General features: G+C 44.3%; 1 protein-coding gene across 2 annotated transcripts in view; it reads left to right on the top strand.

Annotated features, from left to right (window-relative positions):
* Window positions 1-2,020: 2,020 nt before the first annotated feature.
* Window positions 2,021-25,972, top strand: part of EXOC4 (exocyst complex component 4) — a 545,732-nt gene continuing 521,780 nt past the window's right edge. The window contains exons 1-2 of one of the 2 annotated variants that reach the window (XM_084809035.1): window positions 2,021-2,124; window positions 3,282-3,347. In XM_084809035.1, coding sequence (XP_084665161.1) covers window positions 2,039-2,124; window positions 3,282-3,347 — 152 coding nt within the window. In that variant the 5' untranslated portion in view covers window positions 2,021-2,038. The remainder of the gene's footprint in view (window positions 2,125-3,281; window positions 3,348-25,972) is intronic. The other variant, XM_084809036.1, reaches the window with a different exon arrangement.

Genomic DNA, 25,972 nt, shown 5'->3' with positions numbered 1-25,972 from the left:
TCTAACAGTCAGGAAGATTTTCCTGATGTTCAGACGGAATCTGGCTTCTTGTAACTTGAGTCCATTCTTCCGTGTCCTGCACTCTGGGATGATCGACAAGAGATCCTGGCCTTCCTGTCTATGACAACCTTTCAAGTACTTGAAGAGCACTATCCTATCTCCCCTCAGTCTTCTCTTCTCAAGGCTAAACACGCCCAGTTCTTTCAGTCTCTCTTCATAGGGCTTTGTTTCCAGTCCTCTTCCCTGATGAATGGGATAATGTAACTTCCCTCTGGTGCCATACAAGAGCAATATAAACAAAAGCCCCTAAGAAGTCAAAACCTACTAAAAGCAACATGGAAGGCAGCAACAGAGACCGGTGCAGCTGCAACAAGTGTAAGTGAACACGTGCAGGCTATCCCCTTTACTGTTTCTGCTGTGAAATCTCTCTGGGCAGGACATTCCACAGTGGCTTCATATCAGGGAGGGTTCAGCCTCATGCTTTTAACATTGTTTACTTCTGTACATGAAAGGATGTGGAGCAAAACCTCTCATTATGACCCCAACAGTTACTTATCTCTTACATAGTGAGGGCCTCATGCTAAGGAGTCCTGGTGACATCGTGATGAGCCAATAACATACAGTATTGTGACTCCAACGCCCCATGTCCAAGATTCAAGCTTACAAACCTGCTTAGATTAGCCTTGGCTAATTAGTACTTAATTAGTACTTCATCTAAATTAGTACTTCATCTAAAGTACTGGTAATTCAGGAATTACAGCTGAAGAAGGATGGTGACAAAACTGGAGATGATTAAAAGGAGCTGCTATAAGAATACAAGGTCTGAAATGTGAGTCACAGGAGGACAGGATGAAGGAATTAACTGTCCTGTTAATTATTATTACTTCCATAGAGTCATCAGTGTACATGTTACTTTATGGAGTTATGTAAACAAAAAAAATATAGATCCCTGCCCCAAGGAACCTACAGCATAAATGTTGATGAGAATGGATATTTACAATGGAAGAGTCAGTAAGGCAGAAAAGAACGTGGATGTCTATGAGCAAATAGTCACATGTACTTATGCTTTCTTTCAGCTGAGGATTTTGGATGTTTTTAAATTTAAAATTATTTTTATGCCACCTTAGATTAAGATTGTATCCCTGGGAATAAATCCAACTGACCTTAGTGGGGCTTACTGTAAGTAAACATGCAAAAATCACTTCACTTTGACTTTGTCTTTATTAGGATGACGTCAACATTATGATGTCATCAACATTCACTGTGACATGACCCCACTTTGAAATTCAACCTTCCCTTAAAGTCACACAGCCCCACATAGAGCGATACTATGCACAGCTACTCAGAAGGAAGTCCTATTGAGTTCAAATGGGCTTTCTCTCAGGTAAGCAGGTACAGCATTTCAGCCCTAGACCCCTTCACATACCCCCTTGTAAGTAACTGGGCATAAGTATGTGTAACCGCAATAGAATGCATCTTGTTTCCCAGCTTCCATTTCCTTCCGCTGTCTCTGTTGTTTCTGAATTTTAGATTGTAAGCTCCTTGGGGCAGCTGACTCTGAAAAGCACAATGCTCACTGATGGCATCTTATTATTAGCCTTAGCAGCCATAGTAGTAATCAGAGCTAACTTGAAAAAGAAATGTTACATTTCTCAAAGAATAACTTATTTTAGAAATCAGGTTGACAGGCCTCTTGAGAGAAGCGCTTCGCTCATACCCTTTCGGAATAGCGATGCTGACGACAAGGGGCGACGGCACGTCGCTTCGCCTTTTCGTGGGAAGGTTGCGAAGGGCATCTGTGTTTATGGTTGCGAAGGGCTTCTCCCCGCATCTCCTCCACCTGACAGCCCCCACCAGCCCAGCCGCCGGAAACTGCAAGTCCCAGAGTGCGCAGCGCCAAGAGGCGCCGCGGCGGGGCGGCGTTGCTCCGCCCCTCGGCGGCCGCGATAGGGCGATCCTTGGCCGGCTCGCCCGCGGATTGGCCAGGAATCGGCGAGCGGGGCGCTGCCCGACCCTCGGCACTCCGGCGGAGCCCAAGATGGCGGCGTCTGAGGCGACTGGCCGTTACAGAAGCGCTATGAGCAAGAGCAAGGACCCCTCCGGCCTGCTCATCTCCGTCATCAGGTAGGGGGCGGCCTCTCCCCTCCGGGGCGCCCGCCCGCCCGCCCGCCCGCGGGGGAGCCTTGGCGGTGCCCCTCCGGCAGGGAGGGCGAGAGGGCGGCCCTCCCCTGCGCCCCAGTGGCCGCGGCTTCGTGGCCGCCCCTGCAAGCGTGCGCCGGGAGCCACGGCAGCCCCCTCCCCGGGCCCCTGGCACGGCTGCGGCGCCTGCTTCGGACAGCGCCCTAGAGGTACTGGGGCGGCACCGGGGGGGCGCCGGCGTCGGGGGGGCGCTTGGGGCCACGAAGCGCAGCGAAGGGCAGCTGCAACGACCAAGGGGCTACAGCACCGCCCCCCGAGGGAAGGCTGCGGTGGCCGGGGCTGCTTAGCTCAGAAAAAGGGCGAGGAAGGGCGGGCATGAGGGAGCTGCACAGAATTGTGCCTGGTGTGGAGGAAGTGGATAGGGAGGCATTTCTCTCTCTCTCTCTCTCGGCATACTGGAACCCAGGTTTATCCCATGAAGCTGCTTGGTGGGAGATGGAGAGCATATACAAGGAAGTACTTCTTCACACGGGCCGCGGACACTGACCTGCAGACCGGAAGGTCGGCAGGTCAGCAGTTCGAGACCCGAGTGCCGCCTGACGGAGTGAGCTCCCGTCTCCAGTCCCAGCTCCTGCCAACCCAGCAGTCCGAAAGCAAGAAACTGCAAGTAGATAAATAGGTGCCGCCTCGGCGGGAAAGGTAGCAGCGTTGCGTGCACCTCGGTGTCCAGTCATGCCGGCCACACGACCACGGAAGCGTCTTCGGACAGCGCTGGCTCTTCGGCTTAGGAACGGGGATGAGCGCCGCACCCTAGAGTCGGACACGACTGGTTGGGGACACCTTTACACCTTCTTTACACAGTGCAGAATCAAACTGTGAAATTCACTTCCACGGGGTGCAGTGATGGCCGCCACTTTGGATGGCTTTAAAAGGGGGTTAGACAAATTCACGGAGGAGCAGGCTGTCCATGGTTACTAGCCCTGATGGCTATGTGCTACCTCCAGTACCAGAGGCAGTATGGCTGTGTACACCAGTTGCTGGGGAACCTGGGCAGGAGGGTGCTGTTGCACTCATCTCCTGCTTTTGGGTTTATTTATTTATTTATTATTGCATTTATATCCCGCCTTTTTTCCTCTTTCAAGGAACCCAAAGCGGCTTACATTATCCTCCTCCTCTCCGTTGTATTCTCACAACAACAACCCTGAGAGGTACGTTGGGCTGAGAGTCTGTGACTGGCCCAAAGTCACCCGGTGAGCTTCCATGGCCAAGTGGGGACTAGAACCCGGATCTCCTGGCTCCCAGTCCGTCACTCTCACCACTACGCTACACTGGTTTCCCAGGGTTGGCCACTGTGTGAACAGAATGCTGGACTAGATGGACTCTTGGCCCAGCATGGCTCTTGTTATGTTCTTACGTTGTTAAAGGCCGCTTTCACACAGCACTCCCTCCCCTGTGTTTTTTTGGTGTTTGGAAGGAAGGGGAAGAAACATTGATGAAACCTGGATAACCAGTTGCCAGAGCAAGTTGACTTCTATAAATGAGCTTTTCAGAGAGATTTGGGTAGCACCCAAGTTGTGCTCTTTTTGGCGCCAGGTGAAGAAGACCGGGCACCTGGGAATTATTTCCCCAGGCATGTCTTTTAGTTTCGGTTGTTTTAAATCTGTACTGTATTTTAAAAATTTGCACTACAGGTAGGTTTTATTTTGGTTTTTATTTTTATTTTATTTTGTAGTTTCAAACTTTTATATTGTATTTTATCATGTGGTATTTTATAGATTTAATTTTTGTGAACAGCTTCAGCTATTAGGCAGTGTGGAAATGTAATTAAATAAATACCTAGGTCTGATGTTAAAAAATTCTGGATCCTGGTCTGCTCATTTGAAAGCCATGGCATTGACAGCTAATATAACGGCTAAGGCTGGTTTTTGTTTTTCAGCTAGATCAGATGGAAAGTTAGTAACAACCCTACTTGAGTTAACTAAAACTTAATGATTGTCCCGGTATTTGTATGTTCCCACCGATGTGGGCTTGCTCAGATATCGTGGCCCTGGGATAGGAAAAACATAAGTCCCTGTCTAGAGCCCTGAGTGTGCCTAGATCCACCCCCAAGGCAATTGTCTGAAGGAAGACAGCCTGTTGTTCACTGAGAACCTCAGTTCAGAATATATATTGTGTATGAGTGTTTCTTGTATTCCCTAGTTCTGAATGTGGTGGATGATGCAAAGCCAGGATACCCCCCCCCCCCACACACACACACCCTGTCTCCTGTACTTGTAAATTGCTGGGGGTGCAATGAATATAAGACCTCCCCCTTTGGGAGATGCAGAGAAAGAGTGAAGCAAGACTTGAGATCACCTGGAAAGCGAACAAAGGGACATAGCAGTGTGGTAGAGCACATGAGTGGCTGGGGTGCTTGCTTTTTCCAGTGGCTTAGAGGTAACTGGTGGTGACTGTTTGGGGGTACTTGCAGCTACAGGCTGCCTTCCCACGCTGCTCCCTCCCTTGTATTCTTTGCAACTTTTACATTGCCTCTTGTATTAGTTAGTGCTAAATGCAGTGGATGATACATAGCCAGGATAGTACCACCACCCATCTCCTGTACTTGGATATTGCTTGGGATGCAGTGAAGTTAAAACCTCTGTCTTTGGGTGGTGCAGAGAAGGAGTGAAGCAAGACTTGAGGCCACCTGGAAAAGCTTAGTGGTAGAGCACATGCTTTGCATGTGCCTTAGAATTTCCAGGCAGGGCTGGGAAAGACCTCTGCCCCATCCCCCCATTCTGATAACCTGGAGAGCCACAGCCAGTCACTTTAGACCAGGGGTGGGCAACTTGTAGTTAGGGATGTACGAAAGTCACTTACCTTTCCGCAGGGGTGCTTCGCGGTGGGGGGGAGGCGCTTCGCTTCTCCCCCCGAAGTTCAGGCGAGGGGGGGGGAGCCATCCCGTCCCACCTCGCCCGGCCGAAATTCAGGCCGGGGGGGAGGCTTCCCGCCTCGCCCAGCCGAAATTCAGGCCGGGGAGAAGCGCCCTGTCTCCCCGGCCGCGAAACAAAGTGTAAAAAAACAAAACAAACCCCCCCCGTGATAGGCTACGTAACGATTAACGTAGCCTATCACGGCTAGATTTCCAAAGTCAGCCGTGATAGGCTACGTAAATCGTTACGTAGCCTATCACGGGTGACTTAGGAAAAAAAAAGCGCATACGCAAATGGCGGCGCCCATAGGCCGCCGCCATTTGCGTACGCGCTTCCCCCCCCCCAAAGTCACCCGTGATAGGCTATGTAACGATTTCCGTAGCCTATCACGGCTGACTTTGGAAATCTAGCCGTGATAGGCTGCGTTAATCATTACGTAGCCTATCACGGGTTGTTTTTTTTTTTTTACGCTTTACTTTATAATGGCGGCGGCAGCTGGTTGGAAGACCAGCTGCTGCCCCCCGCCCCCGACGAAAATGCCGCCGAACCGCCGCTGGGACCCGCCGCCGGGAGGGACATTCGCCAAAGGTAAGTCCCATCCCGGGGGGGGGGCGGGGGGGCGGAGAATTTCACCGCTGATTTCGGGGGGCCGAATGCGTTGGTGCTCGGCCCCCCGAAGATTCGGGGAGAAATTCTCCGCCATCCCTACTTGTAGTCCTCCAAATGTTTTGGCCCACGACTCCCATCAACCTTAACCAGTAAAGCCAGTAGTGAGGGATCCCGGAAGTTGTAGGCCAATACATGTCGGACTGTAGACAATGCCGAACTAGATGAACCAATGGTTAGACTCAGTATAAGGCAACTTTCTAGGTTTCCTATGAGACAGAGAAGGGGACAACATGCATATATTCCGTGTGGGCCGATTAAAGGAATGTGTCTGCCTTCTCCTGATCTCTTAGAGATGAATATGGTTGGGGGTGCTAAGGCAGCTCCTTCTCATGCTGCTGCACACTTTATTCCTATGCTAAGGCCCCCTCTTCCCCAAAATCTATTGCTTTCCTTTATACGGATGTTTATGGTTGGCAATGCCAGGGGTATATGGCCTTCCTGCCCGCATTTCCTATACCTCTTATTCCTATGTGAAGGAACCCCACAATCTACTGTTTCCTTTCAGTCTGCATATGGTTGAGAATACCAGCGGAATAGCCCTTCCCTCACCCTGTCATCCCTCATTCCTATATATATATGGAGACCTTCTGTATCCCACATATGTAGTTGAGATTGCTGAGAGCATCTACCAGTCTTATAACGCTTATATTTAATGAGGATGCTAATGTAGTTCTCCCTGGGTTTCTTACATTTTACCTGTACGGTTGGAGGTGTCAAAGCAGCTCTCTCTACCCCTTCTTCTTCTTCCTTTAGTAATACTGTTGGCTAGTCTCTGAGCCCATCTGCAGCTCCTTGGGAAGAGCCTGGAGCTTGGACTGTATTACCATCTGTTGTTGTTCAGTCGTGTCCAACTCTTTGTGACCCCATGGACCATAGCATGCCAGGCCTTCCTGTCCTGCGCTCTCTCCCATAGCGTGTTCAAGTCCATATTCATTGCATCAGTGATGCTATCTAGCCATCTCATCCTCTGCCGTCCCCTTCTCCTTTTGCCTTCAGTCTTTCCCAGCATCAGGGTCTTTTCCAGAGAGTTTTCTCTTCGCATTAGGTGGCCAAAATATTTGAGCTTCAGCTTCAGTATCTGTCCTTCCAGTGAGAACTCAGGGTTGATTTCCTTTAGGATGGACTGATTTGACCTCCTTGCAGTCCAGGGGACTTCTAAGAGTCTTCTCCAGCACCACAGTTCGAAAGCATCAGTTCTTCAGCGCTCAGCCTTCCTTATAGTCCAGCTCTCACAGCCATACGTTGCTACTGGGAAAACCATAGCTTTGATTATGCGGACCTTTGTCGGCAAGGTGATGTCTCTGCTTCTTACTATGCTGTCTAGGTTTGCCATAGCTTTCCTCCCAAGGAGCAAGCGTCTTTTAATTTCATGGCTACAGTCACTGTCTGCAGTGATCTTGGAGCCCAAGAAAATAAAATCTGTCACTGCTTCCATTTCTTCCCCTTCCATATGCCAGGTAGTGATAGGGCCAGATGCCATGATCTTCGTTTTTTTTTAATGTTGAGTTTCAAACCAGCTTTTGCACTCTCCTCTTTCACCCTCAACAAGAGGCTCTTTAGATCCTCTTTGTTTTCTGCCATTAGGGAGGTATCGTCTGCGTATCTGAGGTTGTTGATAATTCTCCCGGCAATCTTAATTCCGACCTGTGATTCATCCAACCCGGCATTTCTCATGATGTACTCTGCATATAAGTTAAATAAGCAGGGCGACAATATGCAGCCTTGTCGTACTCCTTTCCCAATTTGGAACCAATCGGTTGTTCCATGTCTGGTTCTTACTGTTGCTTCTTGACCCTCATACAGGTTTCTCAGGAGACAGGTAAGGTGGTCTGGTACCCCCATCTCTTTCAGAATTTGCCAGAGTTTGTTGTGATCCACACAATCAAAGGCTTTAGCGTAGTCAATGAATCAGAAATAGACGTTTTTCTGGAATTCTCTTGCTTTCTCCATGATCCAGCGAAAGTTGGTGATTTGATCTCTAGTTCTTCTGCCTCTTCGAAACCCTGCTTGTACTTCCGGTAGTTCTCGGTTTGCATACTGCTGAAGCCTAGCTTGTAGGATTTTGAGCATCACCTTGCTGGCATGTGAAATGGGCGCCATTGTATGGTAGTTTGAACACTCTTTGGCGTTGCCCTTCTTTGGAACTGGAATGTAAACTGACCTTTTCCAGTCTTGTGGCCACTGTTGAGTGTTCCAAATTTGTTGGCATATTGAATGCAGCACTTTAACACCATCATCTTTTAGGATTTTAAATAGCTCAGCTGGAATACTGTCATCTCTGCTAGCTTTGTTGTTAGTAATGTTTCCTAAGGTCCACTTGACTTTACTCTCAAGGATGTCCGGCTGAAGTTCAGTGACCGCACTATCATGGCTATCAGGGACATTCAGATCTTTCCTGTAGAGTTCTTCTGTGTATTCTTTCCACCTCTTCTTAATCTCATCTGCTTCTGTTAGGTCCCTGCCTTCTTTGTCCTTTATCATGCCTGTCTTTGCACAAAACGTTCCCTTGATATCTCCGATTTTCTTGAAGAGATCTCTAGTCTTTCCCATTCTGTTGTTTTCCTCGATTTCTTTGCATTGTTCATTTAAGAAGGCCTTCTTGTCTCTCCTTGCTATTCTCTGGAACTCTGCATTCAGTTGGGTATATCTTCCCCTTCCTCCCTTGCTTTTCGCTTCCCTTCTTTCCTCAGCTACTTGTAAAGCCTCATCAGACAGCCACTTTGCTTTCTTGCATTTCTTTTTCTTTGGGATGGATTTCGTTGCTGCCTCCTGAACAATGTTACGGACCTCCGTCCATAGTTCCTCAGGCACTCTGTCTATCAGGTCTAATCCCTTAAATCTACTGCTCACCTCCACTGTATATTCATAAGGGATATGATTTAGGTCATACCTGAATGGTAGACTGCAGATTAATAGATGGTCTATTTCTGTGGGTTGTCATCTTTCCCATCAGCCAGCCCTTGTCTCTTTCTGTCAATGCTTCCTGAAGGAAAGAGCCTGGAACTTGGATTGTACCACTGACTGCCAAGGACCAAATAATCAAACATACAAATATTCACCCATTCACTCACCCACATATCCCTAATTATATTGTACAAATCATATTGTACCATTTTATGGGTTTTCATTGTAAGCTGTTTTGGGATCCAGTTTTGGCTGAAAAGCTGAGTATAAATATAATACAATTTATCAGTTATATAGCACTTTCCCCTTCATATCGTACCTGTCGGAACTGGTGGTTGTTGGAAGTTGATGGGAAGGCACTCTACTATGTTTGTTTATGGTGGTTGCTTGCTTGGGTCTGACAGAGCTCAGGCAGTGTTTCAGTTTCTTAGATGACTTGACACAGCTGTGGAGAAATGAATGAGGATGCCTTCCTCGGGGTGTCACTAGCTGTTTTAGCCCCCTAATGTTTTAAATACAAAGTGGTGGAATCTCAGCCTTGACAATCTATTTGGCATACTATCAGGCTAAATGAATATACTGTAGTGCTTTGAGGCTGTACTGTCACAGATCCCTTCCTATGGTTTTGGATGGGTGCCAGTGGCTGATGGTCCTCAAAGACTGGAAAGTAGCTTATATGACTGAGGAGTGACTGTCAAGGGCAGGGAATTTCCTGCTTCCCTTTGCAGTGCCAAGGGACAGCAAGTAACATCCTGAGGTTTAGTGTATGGTTGAGTGACCATTATAGCTAGGTTTGTTTATTCTTCGTATTTAAAAATAAATAAACCAAAATTCTGCACCAGGAAAACCTTCACTAACCATGCTTCTCCCCTTTCTACATGTCCCTTAAGAAAAGTGACGTTTCAAAGAGTGCTTGTGCAGATCAGTTCTGAAGCAAAAGTACAGCACCTCTAGCCCTGTAGAGGTAATAGGAGAGTTTAAGGAGCCTGGTGGAAAGGGCCACAGGTTCTCCTAGGACTTCTTGCTGTGCATGGCTCCGAAATCTTTTGATGTGGAGTGATATATAAATATTGTAAATAAATAATAAATAAATAAATTTGAGGAAGCCTCCATTCAATGCCGGCTATGGAGCAAAAATGCCACTGAACATACTCAAGAGTGCCTTTCCTGGATCACTGAGTACCCACAGCCCACCCGCAAATATCTGGCATTAGGAGGCACAGGTATGACTTGCAAGCAACAACACATTTAAGAGATGGCGTAAGTCTCCCCTTACTGCCCCATTTGAAGATGGATAGGGGTGTGTGTGGCTGTCTGATTTCTTTGTGCCTGATTTTTCTTTTGCTACTTTGGAGGGAATCTGATAATAGCTGATTTAATCTGCCCTGCCTACATCTTGTGAGTAGGCTGGCTGGAACCTTCCCACATTGTTGCTTTCTGATATCAGCGTTTTCCCACAGTTGTTGTTTAGCAATGTTCTAATTTGCTGCCCCTGCCCACTTGTGGTATATTATGACTTTCCATCTGCACCGAATGGCTGTTGTGCTAACATTGCTTTATAAAATGTTGGTGGATGGGTGGCACCTGTGATCACACACTTTGTTGGAATAAATTCATGTGTCAGCCTGTATTTATATAGAATCTCTTTGTTATGAACGCAGATGGATTGCTGTAGCATTTCATTTGCAGTTGTGAAGTTTGGCTCTGCTTAACTTTGGTACCAAGTAAAGCAAAGATCTTAAGATTTATGTATCTTAGTGAATGTAGCCCATCGTATCCCAACATTTAGAGGCAGGTACCAATATTTTTTTTAAATCCTGTCAAATCAAAATTCAGGTAAACAGGTCAAAATTCCAAGTCTGATCATCTGAGTCATCTACTTAATCATGGCCTCACAAATAGAAAAAAAAATCTGATGCCACTTCTGAAAAAGATTTGGAAAGTAGCTCCATAGTTTGAGGCAGCCACAATAGGTCTTAATATCATATAGGATTTGAGGGATAAGATAGAGGAAAAGCTGGCTGTTGGCAGAGCTGATATTCATTCCTGGTATAGGTACAGGTAGATTAGTGGTGCAGAAGAGGAGCAAGGGAAGAGTCTAAGCCACCTGGAGAGGGACCTGAAGGAATGAAAACATCACTGGAGTATAGCAATTTGCAAGCACCCTCCCTCATGCAAGAGATGTGAGTAAGCAAAAGTATGATAAGTAGATAAAACTTGTACTTCAGGTGCTCAAATAGACTGGCAGGGTGTGTGAAGAGAGAAATTGTAATCACCAAATTTTCCTCTGCTGCATAGTCAGTATAAGATCAGGATACGATAGGGGGTAGTGTACCATAGGACATGATCAGGATATGATAGGGGATAGTGTACCGTAGGACATAAAGAAAGTTTACTGGGGTAGGAAAACCTTAATGGAAAAACAAGCTTATGTTTCCATAGAGTTATCTGACTTGTACTGCCTGTAAGCAGTGACATGTATGGATGACCACACTTCCCTGCCGTGAGCTGTCTTGCTTTGGGGTAACCCAGTCATCCATATCATCTTACCAAGTGATAAGGAGAACTTTTCCATGCATTGTTGGTTTTTATTTAAGTTGTACTCATACCATGTTCAACAAAAGAATTGCCTGAGGGCCAGCTCATATGTATTTATGCATTTGTTTGTTGGGTTATTTTTTCATCCTGCTCTTTTTTGAAAGAGACCAGAGTGGTGTTTCATTCCCACAATAATCCTATGATGGAGTAGACTGATTCTACATGCTATGCTACCTACTATGTAGTAAGTGTCTACCTACTACTTAGTAAGAATCAGTGACCCGGTTAGCACATAATGGCGGCAAATTGTGGGTTAATTAACCCACGATTTGCTGGCTTGTATGTGACTGTCTCTTTAAATATACAACCTCTGATCGGCCTGATCAGAGGTTGTTCTGTGACATCCAAACCCAGACACTATGAGTTAAGTGTGGATTAAACAACTCCAGGTTAATTTACAATTAGTTGTTAGGTTAACTTTTGGTTGTTTAATCCATGATTAATCCATAGTGTCTGGGTTCAGACATCATAGAACAGTCTCTGATTGGGCTGATCAGAGGTTGCATATTCAAAATGGCAGTGGTACGCACTGTGGCAAATCATGGGTTAAGCATGACTTGCCACCATTATGTGCGAATGGGGCCACAGTTGAACTGGGACTTGAACCTTGGGTTCTGTTTTCAAAACTGATGCTCATGTTGCCTCATATCTTTGATTCTGGTAATATGCAGGCAACTGGAGAAGTGGAAATATGGTTGCTGATTCCCCTTGTGCAAAATATCAGTTCCATGGCTTATCAGTAATATGGTGAGTCATTAACTGGATGCATATGGATAAATTATCACCTTAAAAAAAAAATCTTCCATGCTTTGGATGTGGGTTTTAGAGACCTAATCTAAGGTGGTTCATATCTGTAACTTAGGTTGAAAATGCAAGTTAAAACATTATACAACAGAACTGTTAATGAAAACTGATCCCATGAGTTCTGACATTTAGGGTACAAAAGAAATCAATTGAAATAGTTGTTGTGTGGGCACTGGAAGCTTGCTCCTGCGGTGTTTGCTATCGAGGCATTGCGGTGCTGAACTACAGTATGAGATTTTGAAAGTGAAATTGACTGGAAATGAAAGCTGACCTATTAATTTTATTGTCCAAGCTGACTGCAAAGAGTAAATGGCACAAAGGAAATTAAAGTGGATGTTCTTTTACCAGGAGTATGAGTAAAAAAGAAAACAAAAGGGAACATACTGAACGATAGACACTATTTTACCTGCCTTTTCTGAAATTCTTAGAAAATAAGTTCTTGTTCATGATGACTGGATTCTATGATGGAGCTGAAATAACTTATGTGCTGCGAATGGCCACATTGAAAACCTGTCATGTTCTGGAGTCCTGGGGCTGATGTACTTTTTGCTAAAATGTGCTGAAAATTGGATGCACAGATAGGACAGATGCCACTGTATCCTCAAAATGGACCGCTTTTTGCCTTGCCTGGCATTTCATTTATTTAAACAATTTCTGACTTGTTGCAAAGTATATGGGTTCATTTCCCCAGCTGAGTCTTCAAATCATGTCAGATGGTGCAGATCTCTTATATTGGAAGGAACGTCTGAAGAAAAAGAGAGAAGCAATGCAGTTGAATGGGGAAGTTGCTAAATGCAGGAGCAGGCAGAAGAAGGTAGAGTGGAATCTACGGGTAGATCTCTGGATGATTTTTAGTAGATTGGCAATGGGTTCTAACTCTCAGTGGTTTAACAATAGTCCTTTTTCTTCCTAAACCAGGCAATCAAAATCAAAGAAGCTTGGGGGAAAATAGGGGTAGATTTGTGTGTGAATGGTAGTTCTGGTACTGAAAACAAATTCCTAGGTTAAGCATGTGCTCTGAGGCACCTTATTCTGCAGTTCAATGTCTGCCTTCCTGAGCTACTGTTTTGAACCTGGCTCTGGTTGGTGAACCTCAAGTTTCTAATGAGAAAAATGGTATATCCTGAAACCCTAAAGTCTCCCCACTTCTGGTGTAATGTATAACTTTGTGGTGATCCAGCTTTCTGGCATGTTCAAGTGTCAAGAATGACTAGTGGTGCCATTCTTACTGTGCTGTATAGTACCTATACTTCTGGCCACCCTAATTACTTTGGTATGGTTTAGTGACCTGGTGAGCAGGCAGTAGTGCAACCTGGGGCAGGCAGGCATACTTTCTCCTGTAATGAGGTGATCTTTGTCCTATAATTAGGCCCATGGACCCTTCTGCTCCTTAACAAGGGTACCATGACTCCCCCCCCCCCGCCGCCGCCCCCGATGTTGGCTGTCACTTCTGGCATGCATGTTGCAGGTTGTCTACCAGTAGTGTACCTGTAATCCTGATTATATCATTTGATCAGAGTTGTGGCAGGACTGTTCCTAATGGCTGAAAATTAAAGTGAAGATTGGACATATTGTGAGAAAGAATGTACTGCATAACAGATGATACCAAAAAAACATCTGGAACAACTGAATGTATGGAAAATCTGTTAATCTTTGAAAGAAGATGAGTACATGGGTTGTGATGTTCAGGGGTCTACAAATACCAGCTTGACTTACTAGCCACACTCCTATCCATCCTTGCTACCAGGTCGACCCCTATCCCTCTGGCAAGCACAGAGGCCTTGGGAAAGAAATGGGCTTTTTTTCCACATGCAGCAAGCTTTAGAGAAGAACAGAAGCAGATATTTTTTCCACTGTTTTGATCCTTCTCCAAAGCTTCCTGTAAGGGAGAAAAGACCCTGTCTCTTCCTTTAGCTTTCTAACAAGCACAGTGGGTTTGAGGGAAGGCTGGAGATTTGTGTAATTTGTAGGGAGCATTGGCAGCAGAAAGGAACAGCAGACTTCTCTCCTGTTTCTGTCCTTCTCCAAAGCTTCCTCAAAGTCAGGGAAGAACCTACCTCTCTCTCCAGCCCTCTGGCAAGCATGAAGGGTTTGAGGGATGGATTGAGTCTTGCCTGCTGTTTCTTTCTGTTGCCCGTGCTTCCTGCAAAATTGGAAACGGACAAAAGGAAGTTCTTTACACACTGCATAACTCATTTATGGTATACATTGCTGCAAGATATGATGATGGCCACTAGCTTAGATGGCCTTAAAAGGGGATTAGGCAAATTCATGGAGGAAAAAACTATCAGTGGCTCTTAGTCGTGATGTTTGATGATTATATGCAACCATCAGGTTTCAGAGGTAGAATGTCTTTTTCACACCAGTCGGGAGTAGCAATGAGAGAGAGAGAGAGAGTTACAGCTTTCTTGTCCTGCTCCTGGGCTTCCAAGAGACCAATTTGGGAAATAGGACGCAGGACTAGATGGATCCTTGGTCCAATCCTGCAGGTCTCTTCTTATGCATGAGAAGCACATGCTCTACCACTGAGCTATGGTCCCTTCTTCTAAAAGGGTCTTTGCTGCCTTTGAGGCTCCAGATGTCAGGGTGGACAGTGAGCCCATAGAATCCCAGAGTAGTTCTGATGCTGAGGAAGAGCAGTTGCTCCTTCGGGAGAGGAGCGCGCTCCTTTTTTCCCAGGACCAACAGCTGACGGAGCTTCCTCCCACCCACATTCCTAGTTTAGAAAGCAGTCCAGGGAGTGACTCAGCACAGATAGCAGACTGGGGGGGGATGCGCGGCGCAGACGCAGAGAGTGGCGCCAAATGGTTCGCGCTCAAAGAACGGTTACGCCCAGAGGATCCAAGGGAAAAGGGGAGGGATTCTCCCTAGTCCTTATATTCAGGGGTCTGCCAGTAATTGCCCTTCAAACGGGGACCAACTGTTCTAACTTAGGGCATAGGGATGCTGCTGCTCAGATCTAGTTGCTACCTGTAGAGCTGTTAAGTTGTAAAAGAAGAATAAAGCTTTGAAAAGAATCCCTTTGTCTGTGTCTGGACTTGGCTACTGGATTAGACTGAGAGCCCTCCAAGGAGCCCTTGACACCAACTCAGAATATTCAGATTATGAGATTGACACACAACCTACTGATGGAGGTCTCTGTACAAGAAATGGAGGTCGACAGTGTGTTGATACCTGTATTTGGGATGAGAAACAGAATTTCCCCTCTTATAGAAAATTTGCTAATAGCTTTTGAGCGCGATTTGGTTTCTGATGTTTGTGGTTTTGCTCCCCAGCTTGAGCCATCTGACATAACCTGTTCTTCAAGTGTCATTGGCATGTACATCTTGTCTGCTCCTATTCTCTCTCCTTCTGGCACATAAGTTCTGGATTATGTGGGGGTGCTCTGAATGTAGGGTGGTGGTGGTTAATTTGTGAAAAGTCAGATCATGGGGTTTGGGCTGAATTAGCTGAACCTTATATCCTGTCTAGCACTCTTATTTTATGAGGTTGGCAACCTATGGGGAATTCATGAGCTTGGCTTTAAAGTCATGGTATAAATTGGAAATCATGACTTTTGGAAAAATGGCATCTTGGTTTGTTTGCCTTTCTCTCCCCAAGGCTTTCAAGCTTATCTCCATGCCCATAAATTGGTAGTGAATTTCTTTTTCTCTTCTTCCATTAGTCTCACGATTTCTCTGCATTTTATTTTCTCTACACAGACTTGCAGTGGGATGAAACTGTGCTGGGAATAGTTTCAAAGGCATAGATGACATCTACCTAATAGGTGTTAAAAAGCCTAAAGGCCGCTGCTGTAGCTGCTGTTCAAAAGCCTCTTGGTGGACTGAATGCTGGAGATGCAACTTGATTTGGATTTGTTTCTTTAAAATGTAGTGTACTGGATGGAGAATTCAGGCAACTGATGGGCAATTTGGAAAATATTGTCTTCTAGGGGGACAAGTTTCTGTACTTCTATTGATTCCTCCCCTCCTCTAACCTTTTGTTTTGTCTATACTTGGTTGGAGCTGCTTTTGCATTCTGAAACAAGCTAGTTGGCATTTAGCAAATGCTATTTCTTGGTGAGAGCTTGTCAGATTTTATTTTTAAATTGGTTAATGTAACTGCCTTTTATTTTTTGTTAGGAGTTTCTCTGTCCAATTAAGGCTGCAGTCCTGTGCACACTTACCTGGGACACAGTGGGATTTACTTCTGAGTAAACATGCATAAGATTGGGCTGTAACAATAAGGCTCTTAATGGCCTTATTCAGTTGGATAAAACAAACTTTGGCTAAAACTTAATGAGACTATTCTTGAAACTATAGTGCAGGATTCTGTCATCAGGACAGACTCTGGATATCATGAAGGATGCTCTGTTTTCTGTGTTTGGTTATGTTCTGTTTCATCCCCCAAAGTTCAAATCTCAGAATGGAGGTAGAGAAATTGTCTATTAATGTTGAAATTCTGTGCTCCCTTACTTGAAAGCAACTTCATTTGAACTAAATTGTGTTTACTTATGAGTAATGAGTCAATTCAATGGCTGTATAGTACATATTCAGGGAGAGATATCAATAGGTTTAAAATATTGGTGGATGCCACTTTAAGATAGAGAAAGAAGCAATGTGTTTAAACTACCAGGTGTGTTTTGTAAACACTATCAGCAAGGCAGTTGGGGTAAGCATCATGGTGAGGCAGAAGCTCCCATCTGATGTTCTAAGTCTTTCTCCATTAGGCCAAAATTGTCCCCCACCCCCAGTCCTTGGCTTGAACTCTCCTGGGGTTTACCAGGCATCCCCTTCCCTATCTGTCAGGTTGTTGCATGAGCATACTGATTCGCCACAGCTGCATATTTGGGTAGGAACAAGGATATCAAGTGCCCCAGCCCCCAGTTGCAACCAGCCAGCTGTGTATTTGTATGTTTTCTATGTAGTCACTACAGTCAGTCTGTGCTTGGCATGGTGTGATGTGTTTCAAGGTGTGAGCTAGGAAGTCTCTCATTCAGTTATCTCTCCAGCTATGAGTAAACTATGTGGCCCTAGGGAAGCCTTTATCTCCCAGTTCCATCATCTGACTCCCCTCATTTCTTAGTCTGGCCTGCCTTACAGGGCTGCTGTAGGGAATGCTGAGAGAATGTATGTGAAGCTTGAGCACTTGAAATGTACTATACAAATGCTTCATATTAGAATTACTATTATTGTATTTCCTCATATCAGATGTTCACATTCCTACACCCATGGATCACCATCCCAGTACTTGGGGAGGCAGGGATATTGAAGTGGCGGGTAGGGGTGGGTTGAGGTTGAGAGAAGAATGGCTTTCCTAAGGCCACCTATGGAGTTTGTGGCTAAGTTGTGCATTCTCCAGCAGGACAATGCCCTGTAACAGAACTCAAAATACAAAACTGCCCTCACAGCTCTTCTGGTGAATCAGCTTGCCCCTTTGAGCCTGACATGAGGAGCTGAGAGCTTTCTGTTCTGGCAGTGTGATAACAGTTGACAGCATAGCCTCCTCCCTGAGAATTGGAACCATATCGCAAACTCCACTGAAGAAAGGATTTCAGTTGTCTCCAGTCACTTGGCAGTTCTTGCCATTGATACACCTAGTTCTCCAAGTCCATCTCTATTAACAGGTACAAACTGATATTCCTTCCAGCACATGCCCGGTTCCCCAAGGTGCATATTTTATCTCTCAGACATATTAATCTGTAGCCTTTCAAGACTCTCTCTCTCTCTTTTAATCCCTCCCCTCCCTGTGCTTGGTGAAATTGAAGAAATAATGAGATAAAGTGTTGTGTGTTTTGGTTAAATCACTAAACTTTATTCCCTTTATCTTGGGTATCCTTTAGCTTATCCCCCCGCCCCGCCCTGATTTGTGTAATTGCTTCAATGGGATTTCAGAATATATTATGAGATAGTATTTTGAGGTTAAGTACTGCCAGAAGCTCTAGGTAATTTCACTTGGGACTTATCCTTAAAATAACTTTTCAATTATAACATTCAAATAAGATTTCTGCATTCTGGAAGTGGTGCAGATATACACATCTGGGCACATCATTAGTAGAATATTCACCACTTCCAAACCTGAGCTTCACAGGATGTAGTTGTGGAAATGCAGCTCTCTTGGAGTGCAGGAGTGGCTGTGGTGGAAGTGGATTGGTGGTCAAATACACCTTTATTTTATGGGGATGATAGGCAGAATGAAGCACCTATACAGACTCCATAACCCAAGCTACTGTCACCCATTCTGCCCCCAACTCTCTCTACTATCCTTATTGGTATAAATATATTTATGTCAAAGCATAAATAAATAAATGTATTGCTAACATGTTTTTATAAGGCTGTAATCCTTAGAAAGTTCCATTATACTCCACAAGCTCATCCCTGTGGCCATTGGCCATTTCTCCACCTCTTGATGTTCCTGGAAAGAATATCAAATATGCTGTTGAAATATTGTCTTTAATATTTACCTATTTGACCAGAAAAAGAAAAAGAAGTATAATGGCCATGTGTGGCTCACAAGAAGGACAATAAAAAATGGTTGTTGTGGGCTTTGTCACATGATTATCACAGCCCACCATGGCTGGGGCTTGAATAGGCAACCTGGTACCCACAAGTGCCATGGCCTAAATAGGCCATGGTGGGGTGTGGTGAGCGTGCGAACCAGGTCAAAGTTGAGGGTTGCTCATGCAGCTGTATACCTTGTTAGTTTTTTGATTGTGCATTTAAATGTCTAACATTGCCTCTGTAGAAGGGCCCCAGAAATGCCTTGAAACAAAATGAGTTCAGGGTCAAGCTGTATGTACTCTGCATTAAACGTCAACATGCTTTATTTATTCATTATATTTTTATCCCTAAGGCTCAGGGTGGTTTACACTTATTTTGCACTTTTTAAAAAAACAACAAATAATAGCATACTCTTTTTTGTAAAGACCCTCAGAAATAGCCTGAGTCTTTTGCAGCTAACTGAAGAACAGCTGACAGTTCTGGTTTGTGTGGTATCTTTCTCCACATGTATTTGTCATGATTATGACCTCAAGACAGCACTTCTAGTTCATGTTTTAAGACTAGCAAGTTGTCAAGGCCAGAGAATCATCAAATTGTTTTCTGATTGATTTCCTAATATTACAGACTGGTGCAATAATTATCTGTTCTGTTGTGCCATGCAACAAAGTGGTGTCAGTACACTTTCTGTTGCTTTTCCTTGTGAGGACTTAATTCAGTGTTGCTTGTCTCCACAGCTTTGAATTGGGACTGTCAATTGATCAAAGGTTTTAGTCGATTAAGTGCCTTGCTTTAACTCATTAATCAAAATAAATATTGCATTACCACAATGAAAGTGATATTTCTGAGGATATACAATGAAGACAGCAGTTTATTTTAAGTAAATAACACTGACACATTGTTTATTGTCAGGCACATCCTTTCACATGCATTGCCTGAATCAATTCAGAGATGTATGACAATGGTTCAGGACAGTACTGAACCACTCCTCAAAAAGAAAAAGAATCTCAACCCATCCTCCTTGCCGTTTGCAATGTAGTTTAGCTATTTAATCCTTTTCACACTGTGTCCATGTAATACCTCTATTGAACTGTGCAGTGCTCTGTTTTAAGGAAGCAAACCCTTCTCCTCTTGAATGAATTCAGTGTAATTTATGGTTGCAGGGTTAGCTCAGTGGTCTTTCCTTGATCTTTGCTTGGGGATGTCCCTAACCAGTCCCTATCAGGAGATGGCTCTGTCTGAGGCTGGAGGAGTGTCTAGAATTCTAGAATTCTTAAAAGCTAACGTTAGATGTTATTGGGTGCCAGCTGTGTACAGTGTGTCAAATTTTTGCATACCAGGATCAGATTTTTAGGAGTGTAGTTGACCAGGCAACTTGGATTTTCCAGCCTTTGCTTGTTCATTCATGCACCCCAGCAGCCTGGCAAGTAAATCTTGAACCCCCCATGGCAGTTCTTTGTAAGAGCTGCAGTAGATCTGCTAACAAGCTCAGGTTGTTTACTTTCGGTGGTGTCCTCCAGTAAGAACCCAATCTCGTTAACAGAAGTACTTAAGCAAGTGTGGCAACAGCATCCTAGAACTCTTTCTTTATAGGAAACGTCACTGTGGTCCAGTCACCACAGAAGAAACAAGTGCACGCACACAGTGCTGTTTTATAATAAATTAGATTGATTTTCTTATTTCCAGTGTTCTGTTTGAATGTCCAGTCTGGTACTAGTATCAATGTCACTTTTTTGAGCTCTGGAATCTGCACATCATACACATGTATGGAGCTGTGTGTGTGAAAATGTGATGTGAAGAATTGCCCCCATATGCAACAAGGTCTTGCTTACCCCAGCTGATTATAGTTGAAAAAAAATAGACTTTGAAATTATTGTGAACAAGTGGGACTTGCAACAAAACCTTGCAGTATATCTCCACCCCCCACCCCCCCCACACACACACTAAGGGAAGTGCTGCTATTCAGGGCTGCATCCAGCCTGGAACACAAGTTTTGTTGTGCTCTTCAGGCCTCTGAGTGGGAGGTGAATATCAGGACAGAGGAAGGCCCCCTTTTTACTCCCTCCCATGCTCCAAAGCCTTCCCCTGCTGTGCTTTACAGTGCTGGATGACTATCATCTTTAAACCTGAATATATTTTAACTGTATAATGAAGGGTTGTGTGTGTAGGACTCTCAGTTCCGGTGATGAAAGGCATTTTCCTAACTGCAAGCCCTTCCTTTCCCCAGTACTTAGGACCAAACCAGGCACTGGTGATATATGTAGCATGCAGCGACATATCTGTGTTTTTCTTAATGAATTCCTGGTGTGCATGGAAGCAGTCCTTAGAGGAATGCAGTACATAGGGAGGGGAGGCTTATCTCTTCCCTCCCCATTGTAATCCCTCCTCCTTTTGCATAGCTCCAAGCTTTAGGGAGAAAAGTCCCCATTGAGGGGGTGGGTTCCATAGCCTTGTGTCTGGAGGCTCAATGTCACCCCAGAGAGGACTCTGAACCCAATGAGATACTGGTCACCCTGCTCCAGGGAGGACCCTTAGGAACCCAAGAATTTGGCCCTCCCATCTATCTCACCCTCCAAAATGGCTCTCTCAAAGCCTCTCAGATCTGTTCTCTAGGAGCATAAGGCTACAGAAATGAGCATGCAGTCAAGACCCAGTGAGAGTTGGAGCTTCCAAGGGACCTGAGCTGACTAGCCTACTTAAACCTCCTTTCACGAAGTACTAGCCTAGCCTAGCAGCTCCTACATAGTGCTGTCCGTGGTGCCATCAGTCTCTGCCTGGCTGTGCTCTTGTTTATCCAGCACAACTAGTGACTGAACGTAACCCAGCCTTGCTGGTCATAGTTTCTTTCTGCCAGAGCCTACTCGAGTGTCCGATTGACTGGCTGCCTTCCCCAGAGTTTGTAGCAATCATCCTGCCTCCCCTGTATGGATCATCCCTCCCCACATGTGCCTGTAATTTACTAAGAAAAAACCCTCAGATTCATAGTGGCATGCTATGTACGTACAGAATGTCTAGGTTAGCCTTTATTATACGTTTCTGGGTGCTTGAGCAAGTCAGTTCTCCTCTTCTGTCCTCTAATCTCTCCCCCCTCCCTTTCCCGGCTTGCATATGAACAGTACCAATTCAAGATTTGTTTCAAATGAGAAGCAGCATATGAATATTGCTAATAAACATGCCATGTCTTAAACTGCTTTCAGTCATAGATTCATTGGTAGACTCCTATAGGCCCTGTTCAGATGTCACGCTAAGCCATGATGGTTAGGAGTTTTGAGCTAACCATAGTGGCTTAGCATGACGTCAGAACAGGGGTCAGACCCAACCATGGCGATTTATTAACCACAGACTAATCATGCTCATTAACCTCTTGCTGGAAGATGGTTAGTGGGCTCCACCATGGTTTATAGTGACGTCTGAACACCCTCCATTGTTAATTTGCAGCTACCATGAGCTGCAATGCTGAGTTTCTCAGCAAGAGTGGCCAAAGAAGAAATAGCCGCTCTAACCTGAGTGGCAGATCTCTGAGGTTGAGATGTGCCTAGCAACACATGACACAAATGCTGATACCCATTCGCGCCAGTGAAGAAGCGCCCCTAGAACCACAGCTTGTGCCCACCTGTGACCTGGCCCGGTGGTGCAAGGGGAATGCCCCTTCTTCAGCCGAGATCTGCCCAGCAACACATGCTTGAATGCCCACCAGTGATGAGCACCAAAATGGCTGTCATCAGCGCAAAGGCTGCTGGGATGCTTAGCTGGAATGAAGGAATGGAGGTTCCTGCAGGAGGGAGGGTGGTTAGAGGATGGCTAGTGTAACCACATTGCGGAACATGGTTAGCTGCATGTGTGGCAGTGGCACGTGCAATGGTTAGTGGTAACCACCATGCATCAGGATTAGCCTAACTACCCTTCCCCATTGTGTATCTGAACAGGGTCATAGTCTGCCTGGCATCTGGTTTCTTTATTTCTTTCTCTCTCTTTGTTTCTGTAAATTCAGCTGCCATCTATATTTTGTAAGGTCACAGGTTCCACCAGGCAGTTTCAGGGTTTTTTTTAAACATAATTTTATTTCAGTCACAGCTCTGCATACATAGGGTGTCACCCCATGTATGTAGAAGCCACTACCTTATTCTTTTGGGTGGTCCCATTTTGCTTCCAGACTGATCCACCTGAGTTTGTTATTAGAGGGAATGATAGGTCTAGGGAAACCTCAATTCATTGCATTTCCCCCATCAAGCAGGCAGTGCAAATACTATGAATACACTTGTTAATTGTTCACAAACTTTTAAAGGAAATACTACGGATCACTAGAAAAGGCCTACAATGTATTCATTATTTCAGATGAATCTGTGCTGTATTTAGCATTGCTCTGTCACCTCATGAAAAAAGAAGTGATGTAGACTGCAGTGTCATTTTCAGTCCTCCCCCTTCTTTTGCACTGAGTACCTTGATGTATATAAGACACATGACCTGGATCTCTCCCCTCCTTCCTTGATCTTATTTGTAGGCTGATAGCTAGAGAAAGCCTGTCCTGCTTTTTCAACTTCTTGTTGATTTCTTGGCCTTGAATGAATTGGCCCAGATGAAAAGTATACACACTTCAGTGCTTCTTAAAAAATTAGACTTCTATTCTTTTGTTGCTTCTCACTCTGGATGAGTAGCCAATTGGGAACATGGCTGCTGCCAGCTCTTTTACATTTCAGTTACGAATAACACTGTGCTTTTAAAACATGGTGTCTTATTGCCATTCTTGAGTTCATAGCGCTGTCCCCCTTTTGTTTCCTTATTTAAAATTTTATAATCCACTTTTCAATGAAGTTTTCAAAGTGTACAATAAAATCATAATGCTACAAGGATAATAAATATATTAAGAATGCAGTTGATCCAAGGTACGAACTGGTGAAATAAGAGATATAACTGAGAGCATCTTTATATAAAGATTATCTTTAAAGAATAAAATAATTAAAGATCAAGTTCTTGCCTAAACAGAAAAGTCTTAAACTGCCTGCATGAATGGACTGAGCTTGCAGATCTGTGCAATGCTGTACACTGTACATTTCTTTAAATTTATAAATTTATGAGTTGAATTTCAGCCCAGATAGGGCCCCCAAGGGTGACGTAATTCCTAAAAGTACATGGTCCAGTCAAGACATGACTAGATTATGTACATTGTGCAGGTAGTTTTGAAACCGAAAGGTGATGTGTTCCTGAAATATCAGTTCCAGTGCATATGGTTTCAAGGTACACTCAGGTTGGTTAGTATTTGGATGGTAAACAGTCTGTATCAGGGTTGATTTGATTTAAAACAAATTGATTTAAATCACTTCTCTGAAGGACTCAATTGTAATTATTTAAATCACAGTTTAAATCACTAGTGAGGACAATTCTATTTAATCATCATTTTTAGTAGAAGTACATTATTGTTTAATACAACCTTAATACATATTCAGAGATGTAGGTTTCATTAGAAGGTAGGTATACACTAAGCAATTATTCTGAATTGTTTTCATATTAATTTTCGTCAAAAATGGGATGATAATTTGGTCATTTTAGAACTAAAGCAGAATGAGTTTGTGAAGTCTTTCAGGAGATGAACCAGCTCCAACTGTTCAGTTAATCATGATATTTTTGTCATGATGTACCAGAATCACCACCACCAAACAGGCTTTTAAATTATACTGATAAGATTGTTTATTCTTCTGGTTAGTTTTCTTCTTCAACAAACAACAACATTAACAAAACACGCACATGGATTTTTGTGGAGGATACCTGCAGAAGTTTCCTCAGGAATCAGGACTGCATGAATGTGTTCCGTTCACTTTTGGTTTCACCGTCAATTCCTGTCCCCTATCCATTGCATTTATATCCAAACTCCTCCTCCTTGTTCAGATCTATTTCATCTCCCCAAATTCTGTATTCATTGGCCATCTCTATCTTCACACTTAGAGGCAAGGCCTTGAGAGAGTGAGAGAGAAAGCATGCACTTTTGTACGCCACCTGCAGTGCAGAAAAGGGCTGAGCAGGTTATCTCCCATCTTTATGAATTGTTCTTCATAGAATATGATTAGAAGTTGTATAATTAGTATTCATGATGATATCTTTGACCCTGGCTCTTTTTTTTTTTTACTAATTGCTTTAAGAAAATTTGAAATCTGATTTAAATAATTCTTTTGATTTAAATCAAAACAATCCAATTTTTAATTTAAATAATCATTGATTTTTATCAACACTGGTCTGCATGTTACGTTGCTTTGTTTTTATTGGCAAACCTGCTAGTCTGAGATAGGCAGGCTTAATATGCATACACATATTCACTGAAAGGGGCTACAGGTGGCCCTGCAAGAGATGGGCTACTGTTGTGGAAAAGAGACACTTGCTAAAGCAAATCAGCCTTACTGCATAGTACCCCCATTAAGCATCACAAGTGGTTCATACACTGTTGTTGCTCAGTCGTTAAGTCGTGTCCGACTCTTCGTCACCCCATGGATTGTAGCACGCCAGCCTTCCTGTCCTCCGCTCTGTCCCGGAGCGTGCTCAAGTTCATATTCATTGCATCGGTGATGCTATCCAGCCATCTCATCCTCTGCTGTCCCCTTCTCCTTTTGCCTTCAGTCTTTCCCAGCATCAGGGTCTTTTCCAGAGAGTTTTCTCTTCGCATTAGGTGGCCAAAATATTTGAGCTTCAGCTTCAGTATCTGTCCTTCCAGTGAGCAGTCAGGGTTGATTTCCTTTAGGATGGACTGATTTGACCTCCTTGCAGTCCAGGGGACTCGTAAGAGTCTTCTCCAGCGCCACAGTTCGAAAGCATCAATTCTTCGGCGCTCAGCCTTCCTTATAGTCCAGCTCTCACAGCCATACGTTGCTACTGGGAAAACCTTAGCTCTGATTAGACGAACCTTTGTCGGCAAGGTGATGTCTCTGCTTCTTACTATGCTGTCTAGGTTTGCCATAGCTTTCCTCCCAAGGAGCAAGCTTCTTTTAATTTCATGGCATATATATTTTATCTAGATAATTCATGCATTGCAGCACAGTAATTTCGAGGCATTTGGTTTCTGGCAAATCATCAAGTTTAAGCATACACCAGCTTTTTAATATTAATGTATTTATTATACTGCCTTCTGTTTCAGAAGTTTGAAAGCAGAAAAGTTGTTTTCCCAGAGTAAACACTTGATTTCACCCCACATCCACTTTGCAAACACTTCATTGACTTTCCTCCAACAAACATTTTAGTGGGACCGCAATGAGTGTTCAGATGCCCTTCATTTATTTTTCTACTGTGTCAGCAGGAATGTGTATACAGTCCTAAGAATATTAAGTATCTCTTGCTTTGTTTGAATGGAATGACAACCCAAGCTTTTAAAACAAATATCCTGGGTTGTTGCAAATGAGACAGTGGGCTGATGCGGGTTGTCCAATTGCTTCCACTGCAAGCAGGAGAAGCTAAAAAAACAAGGGCTTAACCCTGGGTTCCAACTCT

This window comes from Heloderma suspectum, chromosome 7 (assembly GCF_057233095.1).
Source record: "Heloderma suspectum isolate Gila_16-S chromosome 7, 16-S_ref, whole genome shotgun sequence".
Lineage (NCBI taxonomy): Eukaryota > Metazoa > Chordata > Lepidosauria > Squamata > Helodermatidae > Heloderma > Heloderma suspectum.
This window is presented reverse-complemented; position numbering and strand designations above follow the sequence as displayed.